Genomic DNA, 15,600 nt, shown 5'->3' with positions numbered 1-15,600 from the left:
TGTAAAACAGAATTGAAACGCGGTTTTTTGACGTGGGACTTCGTGTGTGTTTTCTATATCACTTTACGTTTGCGAAAAATTGAAAAACGTCACGAAAATATTAGGGCTGCCTTAGACCTAAACGATTTCATCGCCGCGACGGCGACGACTAGTCGTAGCGATTCTATCGTTGGGTCACTGCAGTTGATTCAAAAGTATTAGATCGCTAATGTCGTTCCTGTTCGAGTGACTAACATCTAGGTTACTTCGACCTGGCAGCCAAAGCAAACAAAAACAATATATTTGACATTCAAGGTACACTACGTTGATCGTGTTATTCATCGCTGAATAATCAGATTGCCGATGAGATATGAATTATCTCCCAATTCAAGCCCGTACGGTGGTGTACCTAGCCGTTTTAATATTTGTGTCTTATTTATGATATGCTGCAAATAATAATGTTGACAAAAAATGCTCGAAAACCGACATTTTCAGGATCCTTTCCAATACTGGCTGTGCATGTGCTAAGACAAGACAAATGGGGAAAAACATCAGCAATTTGAAACAGCTACAGTATTTGTAGTACAATGAAGTTGCCTTAATGGGTAAATCACTCGTTTTCTCCAACAATGCATCGTAGCAATATGAAATATTGGACAAAAAACCGCAAACAGCTTTTGATACCTTAGTGTACTTAAAGATTGTAATTGCACAACATGTGAACGATTTAGTTCTAAAAATGTATTCCTTCGATGGGGTTTGATTCCGCATCCCCAGTACGAGACAAGTGCATTCATTAGAAAATGCGAATTCACGAGTTGTATTTAGACCAATGGCATTTTAAATGATTTTGATTGGTAATCTACCATTAAAATTCCAATTAATAACAAACCGACTACAAAGTACAAAGGTTTATATTGTGTCGCCAGCACTAAATTGTAGTCCGACTTCCGACGCTTTACTTCCGAACTTACTTCCGACATCATGAACGTCAGAACAAAATTTTACTTTACTACCAACACATTGTCGGAAGAGCGTTCGGAAGTGTGGAAATCGACTTCCGAACTTCAATTTGGTGCCAGCGACGTTGTCAGTGACAAAACAAGCTCGATTTTGTGACGGATAACACCATGCACTGCTGCATATTTATATTATTTTTCCGTGTGAATCTCGTCGGAAATGGGCCTTGCTGCCAGTTCATCAGCGTCATGCAAACAGTTTTGGTCTAAATGCACAATAGTAACAATATTTTGAGTAATTTAGAGCAAACAAGGAATATTTACTTAATCTCAAATCAACATATTAATACTGAACATATCAACATATTAAAACTGTAGAGCCTAGCGATACACTGAGCGAATTGTTAAAGATCCACTTCCCTGATTCAATCCCTGAGTCGAGCATCGGCGACCAAGGCACTGGAATTGCTGTCTCAGATCCACAAGAGATCCAATCATGGGTTTCTGGGTCTAAAAAAGACGCAATAAAGGTTGCAAAGGAAGCTTTCACTCGGGCCAGGGTTGAGAGGGCTGTGAGATCTTTCGAGCCATTAAAGTCTCCTGGCATGGATGGAATATTTCCAGCGTTGATCCAAAAAGAGGAGAAAACACTGGTTCCACCCTTGGTTGAGATTTTTAAGGCGAGTCTGATTTTGGGGCACATACCTAACGATTGGCGTCAAATCCGGGCTGTCTTCATTCCGAAGGCAGGCAAGAGAGATAAAACCAACCCCAAAGCATTCAGGCCGATAAGTTTATCCTCTGTAATGCTCAAAATTATGGAAAAGGTACTATGCGAGTACATAAATCACAAATTTATGAAAGCAATGCCTTTGTCAAAAACCAATTCGCTTATCAAAGTGGAAAATCTACGATCTCGGCACTACATACGGTAGTTCAAAAATCGAAAAACACTTAATGCAAAAGAAATTGCTCTTGTAGCATTTCTTGATATTGAGGGCGCATTCGATAACGCTTCTTATTCGTCTATAGGGTCAGCAATGTTGAGGAGAAAATTCGACCCATGCATTGTTACCTGGGTACATGCTATGCTAGCTAATCGGAAAATCTCCTCTGAGCTTAGCGGTTCATACATCACTGTTAAAGCAACAAGGGGTGTCCGCAAGGCGGAGTGCTTTCTCCTTTGTTGTGGTCACTGGTGGTGGATGAGCTTCTAGACAGCTTAGAGAGAAGAGGCTTCGAAGTGGTTGGATATGCTGATGACGTTGTCATTATTGTACGAGGCAAATTCGAAAGTGTTATCGTGGAAAGAATGCAATCTGCCCTAAATCACACTTTTTCCTGGTGTCAAAAGTATCAACTAGGCATAAATCCTACAAAACTTCCATTATCCCTTTCACCAAACGGAGAAAGGTACAACTGAAACCCCTTTTCTTGAATCAAACACAATTAGTTTATTCAAGTGAAGTAAAATATCTAGGTGTCATACTCGACGCAAAGCTTAATTGGAACTCTCATCTCCAATCAGTTGTGCAGAAAGGTCTCAATACACTTTGGGTTTGTTCAAAAACCCTTGGTAAAAGATGGGGCCTAAAACCAAGTATGATCATGTGGATATATAAAACCATTGTCCGTCTCAGGACAACTTACGCTTCCCTTGTCTGGTGGCCTAAAACTAATGAGGCTGCTGCAAGGGCTAAGCTCAACAAAATCCAACGCACCGCTTGCATAGCCATCACTGGTGCAGTTCGTAGTACACCCACTTTGGCCCTAGACGCAATGCTTCACCTGCCCCGGTTAGATCAATTCATAAAGCTGGAAGCGGAGAAAGTGCTCTAAGGTTAAAGAGAACAAAAACACTGCTGTCGGGAGACCTTACGGGTCACCTCAGCATATTAAATGAATTTGCCATAAATCCCGCAATAGGAATTTGTAGTGACTGGATGGAAACGGTAGTCAATTATGACTTACCTTACGATGTGTTCATTCCTTCCCGCCAGGAGTGGGAAGGAGGTGGACCCAGCGTTCCAACAGGCTCTATAAATTTCTTCACAGATGGTTCGAAAATGAATAATCTGACAGGATCCGGAATCTATGGCCCTACAACAAAAATTTCTGTCCACTTAGGACAGTGGCCCACAGTATTTCAGGCGGAAATATATGCAATATTAGAATGCGTGTTATTATGCCTGAGGAGAAAGTATAGATTTGCAAAATATGTATTTTCTCTGACAGCCAAGCGGCACTTAAGTCGCTTAATAACTACACTTGTAACTCAAAGCTAGTGTGGGAATGCATTCTGGCTTTGAAAACTTATCCATACGCAATCGAGTCTACCTATATTGGATCCCAGGACATACGGGTCTAGAGGGAAACGAGATTGCTGATGAGCTAGCCAGGAATGGATCTAATGAAAGGTTCATTGGCCCTGAGCCCTTCTGCGGGATCTCAGACTGCTCTGTAAAAATGGAACTGAACAAATATATGGTCAGTCAAAACACATCAAACTGGAATGCACTTCCCCATACGAGCCAATCCAAAAGGCTCGTAACGATTAACCCCAAGAAAACCCAACAACTATTAGGTCTCAACAAAAGGGATCTCAACATCTACACCGGTCTAATAACTGGACACTGCCCCTGCAGATACCATCTACAAAAGATCGGAGCAATCCAAACCTCAAATTGCCGCTTCTGTGACGAGGAGAGAGAAACATCAGAACACATCCTCTGCTATTGCAGTGCACTCACCCAACGTAGGTTCAAAGTTCTCAGCAAGCCCTTTTAGGGCCTGCTGACATATGGATCTTATCCCCAAGGACGTGGTTGGCTTCATAAAGCTAGTCTCGCCAGAATGGGGGAGTCACATACTGTAACTCAGGATCTCTATTCATCAATAATAGATGGTCTTGAGTTCAGTCGATACCAAGGTATCTCAGTGACAAACATGTTACTGAGATAACTTGCGTATTTCACAGTAAAAGGGTATATCACAATAGTCCTAAAATCTGGACGCAGTGATCTTCACCCGACAAACGAGGGAAAAAAAAACATATTAATAATTTGGTCTATTTCGGATTCTCTAAGACCTCCGAACCCGTAGACAAAGGGCCAAGAAAAAGTCTAAAAATTACATATTAGAAAAGTTATATAAAATTTGTGAATGATTTAAGGTACACCGGGGCAAGTTGAAATGCGGGGTAAGTTGAAACGGAAGCTGTAATTTAGATCAGCAATGACCGAATGCCCTGATAATTTTTTTCAACAAATTACTCCCCTAAACGCACCTTCTGACTGCTATTCCCGGAAGATTGCAGCTACTAAAAGCAATCCCTGCCATTGTTTATTTTTCGCCCTTTGCAAAATTCGAAACAACTTTTTGACGTGCCAATGAAACAAATCCCAAAATGATGTTTGGAAGTGTTTTTTTTTCATCAAATTTTTACGGTAGGTAAGCATTCAATGTTGAATAAACATAATGATTATGAAAAATCGATGGAAGATACGTTTTAATTTTTGTATTTTGGTAGTTTGATATTGCTCCGCATTTTCAACCCATCGGGGCAAATAGAAATGCGTGGTGCGGGGCAAGTTGAAACAACGATTCAAAACATCACCCTCGCAATTAAAATTTCCAGAATTCAACATGGTCCGTAAATGCATTCGGAAAACAAAAATTTATAGAAATTTGGACCTTGGACTCTGAAAATTAATTTAATAAATTTCTGCCCATTCCGACGTGAATGCAACCCCCTGAAGAATAGAATGAAAAGGGGCGATGTTTAAGCTGCACGGTCTAGTTTTGAGATTCTTAATCTACTTTGCCGTGCTGTGAGCACTGGCTCTCAAAAAATAAATCATAGAGCATGTAAACATTTCGTTAACTCCATCTTTGACTTCCCCAGCCCCCCTTTATCCAATCGAGAGTCTGTGAGAGATACGCTGGTTAATTAATGTGAATTTATGAAGAGGCCACAGCCGAATTAATCAAAGAAAAGAGTATAGAGTAACAAAATCTGGAATGTGACTTTTATGCGAGTAAATATCAAGATGAGACAAGTGGGATTTGACTTTCAAATTTCTAGAACAAAGCCTACTATTTTATCAGGGTTCTAGGAGACAATTTTAAGCTAATTTAAGCAAAATCGTCAAAAATATACATAGGACTCTTATGCGAATCTTGGCAGTATAGTCACTTTTACAACCTCGTGCATCTTGAGTCACACTGAGTACATATATTTTGTTTTGGATACGGTACAGTTAGCTTATGTCTATATACAGCGCAGTGTTTCAACTTACCCCGATATGCGGGGCAAGTTGAAACGGAGCATACAAAAACATAATTTTAGTATGCAAAATATTTATTAAAAAGTTTGGTAAGGTTGCTTATTTTTTATGTATAATCTTTGGCCCGAACTAGCAAATACCGCTAACGGATTCAAAATTTATCAAAGGGTGATTTTTTTACAGCACTTCAAAGTTCAACTTTGAAAAAACCGTTTCAACTTGCCCCGGTGTACCTTATGTGTGATTATTTCCAACGTTGTGTTGTGCACTCGGTTTCACGAAAGTTAAGTGACTTTCTGAACGATCATTAAGAACCTTCTGAGGGATTCTTGGCTTCCTCCTTGGATTAACTCGCAAAAAAAAAAAACGAAACAGTAGGTTTTTTTTCAAGAAAAATCCATGAATATTGTGGGCTCTAGCGGGCGCCGTTTTCCATCGATCCTCATTGTAGCTGATCTATTACAGTAATTACTTGAATTGGTAATTAGTTGAACTAGGGTACGTGATCCAAAAATTTGAATATTTCCCTTGCTATTTAATTACATACGCCGAATTTGTTCTGTAAAAGAAAACCAGATTTTCTGCTATTTTCAATCAATACTAAAGTAACGTTTCACAAAATAACAACTCTGTATAGAAATTTAGCAACCCAGTATGGGGCGCTAAATTTGGAAACACCCAGCAAATTTTTTTTAGATACTACCGGTGTAGAAGTGGGTCCCTATATAGGGCCCGGAAATAGCGATAGGGACCCAGATGAGGACTCCCGTGGAGATGCTCTTAGAAACCACAGTTCTCCGTGTTCTTGAACATTGGGTCCAAGGGCCCTTCCACTGCACACTGGTTCAGAAGCCCCCAAAACGTGCGTTTTTTAGTTTTCGACCTGAAAACTACATTTTAGAGTCATGATGTCTTCAGAAGAGTTGAAGGATATTTCTTGGGCTTTCTTTTGATAAGAAAATATCAATGATCTATCCACCTTGAAGGGCGGTATGGAATAAAAAATTTACGCCGATGTACAAAATCAGTGGTTGTTCTCTGCAATGTTATAAAGAATGTGAATTGGAACATCTTTTCTGAAGACACAATATTGGACGAACGGTTTTGTAAGGAATTAGAGCACGTTTTGTATGAATGACCCCCAAAAATCATATTTTAAGCATAACTTTTTTGAAAATGGTTTTAGCACTATGGTTTATGCTAGAAAGTTGTGCATAATGACAAAAAACATGTTTGTCTAGAAGACTACTTTGATCTATCTTGAAATCTGTCAAAGTTATTAAGGAATCTTTAGAAAAAATAGTCAATTTTCACATCAACACACAATGAAAAGCGGCAAGAGGCGGCAAGCCAAACAGCCACCACCTGAAAGATTCGGTTTTAAGCTACCGAATGCACAATATTTTGTTTTGTTCCGTCGTGTTCCACTATTGTTTTGAATCAACTTAAAATAGTCCTTAATGTACGTTTTCCAGTACAACTGTTATGTAAACAATTAAAAAGTGGCTAACATGATTGGTTATTTATTGCATAGTAACAATCTCCATCAAGACGAAAAAGCCACATTTAAGACAAATGGCTGCCATGCAATAAATAACTAGGTCAGCGGTTCTCAACCTGGGGTACATGTACCCCTGGGGGTACCTTCGTTGGCCCTAGGGGGTACCTCGGACACAAATGCGTAATGGCGGACGTATTTCATTTCCAATCAAAACTCATTGATATAGTTTTGATAATTATGTATTTTTATTTCAAAAATTTATATTGTACATAATATGCAATGCGATCAATAAATCCCAATTGAATTCTGCCTTCCACAACCAGCACAATGTATGTATAAAGATCGAATGAGCAAAACGTCGAATGGACAAAATGATTTTTTTTCACTAATGCTCACTAATGCTTGCTTCGTTGCAAGAGGATTAGAAGCATCCTTCTACGCATCTAGGAAGCCTTCTTCCAAGCAGCTTGAAGGCCTTCTTACAAGAGGCTCGGAAGCCTCCTGGGCACTTCAGAAGCCTCCTTTCAAGTGATTAGGTTGCCTCAAGTGATTAGGTTCAAGCGGCTGGTAAGCCTCCTTTCAAGAGGATCAAAATCCTTCTTTCAAGAGGCTCGGAAGCTTCCTTTCAATATCCTTTCAAGAGGCCTAGGAGCCTCCTTTTAAGAGGCTCGGAAACCTCCTTTCAAAAGGCTTGGAAGCGTCCTTTCAAGAGGCTCAAAAATCCCTTTCAAGAGACTCAAAAGCCTCCCTCTAAGAGGCTCGGAAGCCTTCTTTCAAGAGGCTCGGAAGGCTTACAAGAGGCTCAGAAGCCTCCTTTCAAGAGGATCAAAATCCTCCTTTTCTAGAGGCTCAAAATCCTCCTTTCAAGAGGCTCGGAAGCTTCCTTTCAATATCCTTTCAAGAGGCCCAGAAGCCTCCTTTTAAGAGGCTCAGAAGTCTCCTTTCAATAGACTCAAAAGCTTCCTTCCAGACTTATAAGCCTTCTTTCAAGAGGCTCAAAAGCCTCCTTCCAAGAGGCTCCTATCAAGAGGCTCGGAAGACTCCTTTCAACATCCTTTTAAGAGGCTGGGAAACCTTCTTCCAAAAGGCACGGAAGCCTTCTTTTAAGAGGCTCGGAAGCCTCTTTTTAAGATGTTTGGGAGTCTCCTTTCAAGATCCTTTCAAGAGGCTCAAAAACCTTCCAGGCTCAGAAGCCTCCTTTCAATAAGCTCAAAAGCTTCCTTCCAAGAAGCTCGGAAGGCTCTTTTCAAGAGGGTAGGAAGCCACATTTCAAGAGACTTAAAAGCATCCTTTCAAGAGGCTCAAAAGCCTCCTTCTAAGAGGCTCGGAAGCGTCCTTTCAAGAGGCTCAGAAGCCTCCTCCTTTCAAGAGGCTCGGAAGGCTTCTTTCGAGAGGCTCGGAAGCCTTCTTTCAAGAGGCTCGCAAGCCCCCATTCAAGAGGCTCAGAATCCTTCTTTCAAGAGGCTCAGAAGTCTACTTTCAAGTGGTTCGGAAGCCTTCTTTCAAGAGGCTTGGAAGAGTCGTTTTAAGCTGCAAAGGAAGCCTCCTTTTTAGTGGCTCAAAAACCGCCTTCAAGAGGCTCGGAAGCCTCTCTACAAGATGCTCAGAAGCCTCTAATGAAGAGGCGCGGAAGTCTACTTCAAAGGGATACAAAAGCTCAAAGGAGCTTCCCTTCAAAGGGCTCGGTACTATTCTTTCAAAATAATTGGAAGCCTAATTTCGAGAGGGGGTACCTCAATTAATGCAAAAGTTCCAAGGGGTACCTCTCAAGAAAAAGGTTGAGAACCGCTGAACTAGGTAATCATGTTAGCCACTTTTTAATGAATCGCCTGCTTTGAGCGTGCTTACAGCGGCACACTAAGAGTTAATTTTCCGAAATCAATATGGTGAAAGGTATCTAAGATTCGATTTCTCAAAATTAGGCACCTTCATCAAAAAATATTTGGTAGGCGTAGTAGCGAACACCTTCCTACACAACTGGTACCAAATAGTTTTTCGTGAAAAGTTCTTACTTTTGATAAATCACGCCTTAGATGCCTTTCGCCATATAAATTTCTGGTGGTTAACTCATGCTGGCTATTTGCGCATATACGATAGCGCCTGGATGTGGCAGCGGCGGGTAGAAAATCAGCCACTGCCAATAATTCATTGTTTACGTAACAGTTGTACTGAAAAACGTACATTAAGGACTATTTTAATTTGATTCAAAACAATAGTGGAACACGACGGAACAAAACAAAACATTGTGCATTCGGTAGCTTAAAACCGAATCTTTCAGATGGTGGCTGTTTGGCTTGCCGCTTCTTGCCGCTTTTCATGGTGTTTTGATGTGAAAATTGACTATTTTTTCTAAAGATTCCTTAATAACTTTGACAGGTTTCAAGATAGATCAAAGTAGTATTCTAGACAAACACGTTTTTGTCATTATGCACAACTTTCTAGAATAAACCATAGTGCTAAAATCATTTCCAAAAAAGTTATGCTCAAAATATGATTTTTGAGGGTCATTCATACAAAACGTGCTCTAATTCCTTACAAAACCGTTTGTCCAATATTGTGTCTTCAGGAAAGATGTTCCAATTCACATTCTTTATAACATTGCAGAGAACAACCACTGCTTTTGCACATCTGCGTAAATTTTTTATTCCATACCGCCCTTAAAGGTGGATAGATCATTGATATTTTCTTATCAAAAGAAAGCCCAAGAAATATCCTTCAACTCTTCTGAAGACATCATGACTCTAAAATGTAGTTTTCAGGTCGAAAACTAAAAAACGCACGTTTTGGGGGCTCCTGAACCAGTGTGCACTGTAATCTCGCGTTTAGAATCATGAGGGCGTAACTGAATTGATCGATTTCTCTTAGCAAATTGCAGTTTCAAAGATTTAACAGTTTGGTGTGATAAATGATGATTGATAATCAAGAGGAAATGATGAATAATGTACCTTGCTAAAATGATTACTTCGTTTATCATTTTTCAAGGTTCTCGTAAATTAGCGAAAAAAAAATCGCAGTACGAATATCACGTGCTATCAACACATTCATCGCCTTACTTCATCACGTGGCCCTCTTGCATCCGATTCGGAAGAAGGATTGTTCGTGATCCGAATTGCTCTGATAGCGATTTTGACCTTCGATCGAGCCATTTCAGAGTTTTGTACAATTTTGTCATGATTTTCAAATCTCTCTTTTCAGGATGTACTTTAAAGTACGTCAGTTCCTTCAATTGAGTGCAAGAAACAGTCGTTATGGACAGTATAAGCTGAAAGACATAATGAGTGAAGAACTTTAAAGAATCTTAATTATCTGGATGTTTTTACAGATTCTATACGAAGATCGAGAAATGGCCACGGCTGTGCAAGGTCCCAAATGAATTTTGCCATATTGCCATTGCAAATATTGAAGAAAAAATCGCAAAATTTCAAAACTTTTTAGGATTATACCGACGAGTACTGCTTAGTATTTGCAGCATCTTCTAAACACTTAACTTTTAAATCTTACTTTTCCGTGTTAAATATCGTACATTTTTTTCCTTAGTAAGAGAAAGCGCCCAAAAAAGAGTTAGTCAAGGGCGCCGGGAATCCACGCTCTGATGAAAAGGTTTTGTTTTTGCATAGTTTTATTGTTCATTCAAATAACAAACGGCATGCGAAATCCAATTTCCTTAAATAGTGCTCAATAATTTCGATAACACTCCCGACTAAGAGTAGTATTTTCTAAACAATCTTTTTATTACTCAATATCTCTCCTCGATTATAAACAATTTTCAGCTTCCGAAACGTTATGACAAACAATCAAATACTTGCCATCAGCAGTTAACATAACCTCAATCGAATAAAGAGCGCTCTTTTATAAAACCTTTCTTTCTACCCTAGACGGAATTTCATCCTTCACTGCATCACTCCTTTACCATTTACCGACTAAGCGTTCGGTCTAATTTATTTCCGTTTCATTTTTTGCTTCCTTTTCAGATTAGAGAGAGGTTCCTTCATTAGAATTGCAGAGCAGCATCCGCCGTGTGGGTTACGTTCCGAGGCGCTATCTTTTTCCATTTCACCAGACAGGGTGGATAAACCCAGAAATGAACATCATCAGTATTACTATAGTATAAGTCAAAAAGAAGCGACCTAAGAAAAAAAAGCAGCCATTGGGGAAATCCAATAAATCCTGGTAGAACTGCTACAAGAATAAGGGCGGAGATCAGAGCCAAGTTGAGACTACTTTTTACTATTAGTGCTTATACACACTCACACTCACCAGATACCAAGAAACGTACTTCCAAAGCGATTATATAACGCTCGTCACTTTTTACAAGTGCCGAAAGAATAGCAGAAGAGGAACTTTTAATAGCTCATAGTACTGTACTATAACGGCGAGATCCCGAGGCAGATAGCAACAAGGCAAAACTTACGATTACGACGGCGTTGGCTACGATAGACATCGCCATCATTGGCAGCAGCAGCAGGAGCAGCAGCAGCAGCGAGCCGGAGACGAAAGCCAAAACTGTCATGATGACGAATGGAATTTCGGCAGACAACCAGCAGAACGGCGGAAGCCAGGAGGACTCCAAGACCAATCTGATTGTCAATTATCTGCCCCAGCAGATGACCCAGGAGGAGATTCGCTCGCTTTTCTCCAGCATCGGCGAGGTGGAGAGCTGCAAACTGATTAGGGACAAAGTTACGGGTTAGTATGCTCAGTATGATATCAATAAAAAAACCTTATTTCTCTTTGAGTGTGCTTAGCTTAGTGTGATACCAATAAAAATCAAATTTCATTCCTTTTTCATCCTTTGAATAAAGAAAAAAATACACAATAATAACAACTTTTACTACCTATCATATCTAGTTTTTTTTATTCATAAGTTAATTGCAGAAATGACAATATCTGCAATATGACGTTGTTTGCGGGTTGGATTGGCGGGTCAGGTAGTTCAATAGTTACCGTTTTTGCCTCATATATGAAGTCATAGGTTCTACGTAGGGGTGGTGGAAATTCGCGATTTCGCGGAAGCCGCGAAATCCGCGAAATTTGATGTTAGTCGCGAAATTTAAACATTTTCGCGAAAAACCGCGAAATTAACCATTCCCGTTAATAATTTTATTCCATTCTATTGCCTCGGTCGATTTCTTGACCTAGTCAATACCAACTCGACAAACAACGCATTTTTTGACGTCTCGAAAATTTTTTTTTTTTGGTTCATATTCCGAAATTTGTCGAATGTTGAGCCAAAATTAAATTGAAGAACAATTTTGCCCTTGTCATAAAACGAGTTTGCACCCTCCCATCCAATTCCACCACTTGATTGTACCTTGACAGATACGTATACGAAGCACTGAAGACGACCTTACTGTTGAGGTCGAAATACGTATCTGTCAAGGTACAATCAAGTGGCAGGACCGAATGGGAAGGTACAAACTCGTCTTATGACAAGTGAAGACATTCCACTAAAAAGCTCAAAATAATTTTCTTGAACAAATTTGTTTGTCTTTCAATTTTTAAAAATAGTTAGAGACGTAAAAAATATTGGTTCTTTAGGAAAATTAGAGGTTCTCAAAGAACTACTACCGAATTGCATTCACATTACCTGCAATACACACATTATGGGATTGCTTGGCGAAGTTCGGAGAAAAAAGTTTCCCAACGTTGATCGTTTCGTGGCATGTTTCAAATCTATTTTTTCTCATTCGGTCTCTTTCCGCTTTCCTCACCTCTTTAAAATAGCGGTGAAATATCTGTCTATTCCTGGAATCTCGGTAGATGCTGAACGTAGTGTCTGCCAGTACAATTTAATCAACACTTCCCAGCGCCAAAAGTTGACGCAAAAAATGGCTTTTGACCAGTAATGCAAAATAAAAAATAATAATTTGAAATTAATAAACATAACAATTAAAATAAATATGGAATCTAAATTGTCTTTTCTATTTTTTGTACCAAAATATAATTTACCGCGAAATTGCCGCGAATTTTCAGATTTTCTTAATTGGCTGTCCGCGAAATTTTGAAAATTTTGCCGCGAATTTCCACCACCCCTAGTTCTACGTATACTTCACTAAAATTGGTAACGAATAGTATACTGTTTATTTGCCTAGCCTTTTCAATCGTGTGTAGCTTATAATATAAATGTGAATTGATAATGTTTCGGGTATAATCCCAGGAAAATGATGAGAAAAATAAGTTCCTATCAAAAAGTTAATTGATAGTTAATTTTCTTCTTCAATATATCACCTAGGTATGAATAGAATTGGCAATGTAGTTAGATGAAACTAAAATTATTTGTGGCCTATTAAATTATTATTTTTATAATATTATGGCTCTTTCAGACTAGTGTGGTAAAGTGCAATACCATGCAGCTGAAATAGTCCGTTTTCCTCTTGGATTCCTAAAACAAGGTTTTGATTCAGAAATTGCTATTTATCACCCAATTTTCACACCACTTTCAAAATTAAAAGAAATCTTCACAATAAGCCTTCAGTAAAGTTTCCGCTTTTATCATCTGGTTGTTAAGAGTGCTTTGGTCATTCTTACAAGCTATTTATGCCTGTATGTTTTGACTCAGTCTTTGAGCCAGTCCTTCACTTGATTTCCTTGATTGAACATTCAAGTCATTTTGAGCCGAAGGCTGGAAAATATCAAATCAATCTTATCGCTAGGAATAGAGATTTTGATCTTGAACAGACATGAACTTTGTGTATGAAAATCGTTGTCTCTGTTTCTGAGGGCAAGAAACTTAGATTATAAGAGATTTTTTGAACGATTTTGTAATCCGACCTCCAGACAGTTGGCGATATCGCGAGCAAACAGATGGAGGCGAGTGGTATTTCACATTAACACATGCAGTGCATCATTCGAATGGTAATAAACACTTCTCTAGGCATGAAAACATGCCTATTTGAAATTCCTTCCTAATTAGTGCACTCGGATTGAAAACAGATTAACTAGCTATCTTATTATCCATTAACAGAAAGCATCAACTTTCTTTCAGGTCAAAGTTTAGGCTACGGATTCGTCAACTATCAGAGACTGGAGGATGCGAGCAAAGCGATCAACACACTTAACGGCCTAAGATTGCAAAACAAGCAAATCAAGGTGAGTTGCTGCCTTTACGCGTTCGATTCGAAGGAAAACTTATTATTCTATATTTGATTTCATGTTTTTTTCGTAGGTGTCTTTTGCACGACCAAGTTCCGAAGCAATAAAAGGGGCAAACCTGTACGTGTCCGGCTTGCCGAAAAATATGCTCCAAGCCGATCTGGAATCGCTATTCAGCCCGTACGGGCGCATCATCACCTCCCGCATCTTGTGTGACAATATAACAGGTTCGTAGTTGTACTGTTTTTGGTAAAATTTCATATAGTATTGGTTCAATATATTTTAACATTTGATGTTTTAATTTCCTAAGCTAGCAGTAAGGTATAATTTTTGTCATTTCTATAATTTTGATTTTTTTTGTTTTTGTATTTTTTTATTTATTGTTTCTGTAGCCCGTCAGTATTCTTCACCTTCTGGAGAGACTTCACCTGGTAGGTATTTTTTCCCTGCAAATTTGACTCAAATAGGTCATACTTCTAAGTGAATAGAAATCCCCAGCAGTTTAGTTTATTTCCATCAATTTAGATAAAAATAAGATATCCTCCAGGGAACAACTTTTAATATTTGCATAATTCCATTGACGTAAATAAGGGGGGGGGGCTAGGGGGGGCTAAGCCCTCCCTAGAAAAAAAATTAGCCCCCTCTAGGATTTGATAAGATAGTTAGCAGTGATATCAGTTTTCAACATATAGCATAATAAATTACCGAAAAAGTTTGAAGACTAAAGAGTTATCTCTCATATTCACTTTATCATACTTAATGAAATGAGTGGAAGAAAAAATAGCTTGTTTCTGAATTCTGAGAAAGATTACCATCAGCATCCGAGAAGGATTCTCATCAGAATCCGAAAAGAATTCTCACTTCAATCTCTAAAGAATTCTTTTCGGATTCATCGAAGTATTCCAATCGTAATCCAGAAGAATTCCTACTGGATTCTTTCCAGTATTGTTAAGCAATACCCTTGGGAATCTGTGAAAAATACCCTTTAAAATCCATGGAGGATTTGCTTTAGAATCTCGCGTTGGTTTGCTCCGGAATATCTCCAGATTCGTTTTAAGATTGGTTTAGGAATTCCTTGACAAATCAGAATCCTTCGGCGATTTGCTTCGTAATCCTTTGAAGATTTAATTCGGAGTTTCTCGACGTTTTGCAAATGATCTGCGTTGGGATCTCTAGACGATAAGGAATCCGGCTGACGATTAGCTTTGGAATCCCGCGAAGAATTGCTTCAGAATCATTCGATGTTTCGTTTCGGAATACATTGACGGTTTGATTCAGAATTTCTCATAGATTTTGTTCAGAGTCCCTTAACGAATTTTTTTTGGAACCATTCGACGATTTGCTTCGAAATGATGATTTGCATCGGAATCCCTCAAGGATTTGCTTCAACATCCTTGGAGGATTCCCTTCGGGATCGCTGGAGGATTCTTTTCGAAATAACTAGAGGATTAATTCGGAGTCGCTCGACGATTTGCTTCGAAGTTCTTCGACGGATTGCTTCGGAATCCTTCGACGATATGCGTCTTCATCCCTGGAACATTGCTCATGAAATACCTGGAACCATCATATTGGAATTCCTGGAGGGTTTTCGACGAAATCCCTGGAATATTCCCCTTCAAATTCCTGAAATATTCCCGTCGAAATTCCTGGAGGGTGAAGGATCCCTGGTACATTCTCGTCGGAATCCTTGAAATTTTTCCGTTGGAATTCCTGAAATATTCCCTCCAAAATCTCTGGTGGATTCCCTTCATGATCCCTGGAGGCTCCCATCGGTATTCTCGTC

General features: G+C 39.2%; 1 protein-coding gene across 3 annotated transcripts in view; it reads left to right on the top strand.

Moving 5' to 3' along the window:
- Positions 1-15,600, top strand: part of LOC134212680 (ELAV-like protein 4) — a 72,643-nt gene that overhangs the window by 46,731 nt on the left and 10,312 nt on the right. For all 3 annotated transcript variants that reach the window (XM_062690736.1, XM_062690735.1, XM_062690734.1), the window contains 4 exons: positions 10,697-11,411; positions 13,711-13,814; positions 13,891-14,044; positions 14,210-14,248. In XM_062690736.1, coding sequence (XP_062546720.1) covers positions 11,234-11,411; positions 13,711-13,814; positions 13,891-14,044; positions 14,210-14,248 — 475 coding nt within the window. In that variant the 5' untranslated portion in view covers positions 10,697-11,233. The remainder of the gene's footprint in view (positions 1-10,696; positions 11,412-13,710; positions 13,815-13,890; positions 14,045-14,209; positions 14,249-15,600) is intronic.

Source organism: Armigeres subalbatus, chromosome 2 (assembly GCF_024139115.2).
Source record: "Armigeres subalbatus isolate Guangzhou_Male chromosome 2, GZ_Asu_2, whole genome shotgun sequence".
Classification (NCBI taxonomy): Eukaryota; Metazoa; Arthropoda; class Insecta; order Diptera; family Culicidae; genus Armigeres; species Armigeres subalbatus.
The sequence above is the reverse complement of the archived record's forward strand: the minus strand, read 5'-3'. Positions and strand labels throughout refer to the sequence as shown.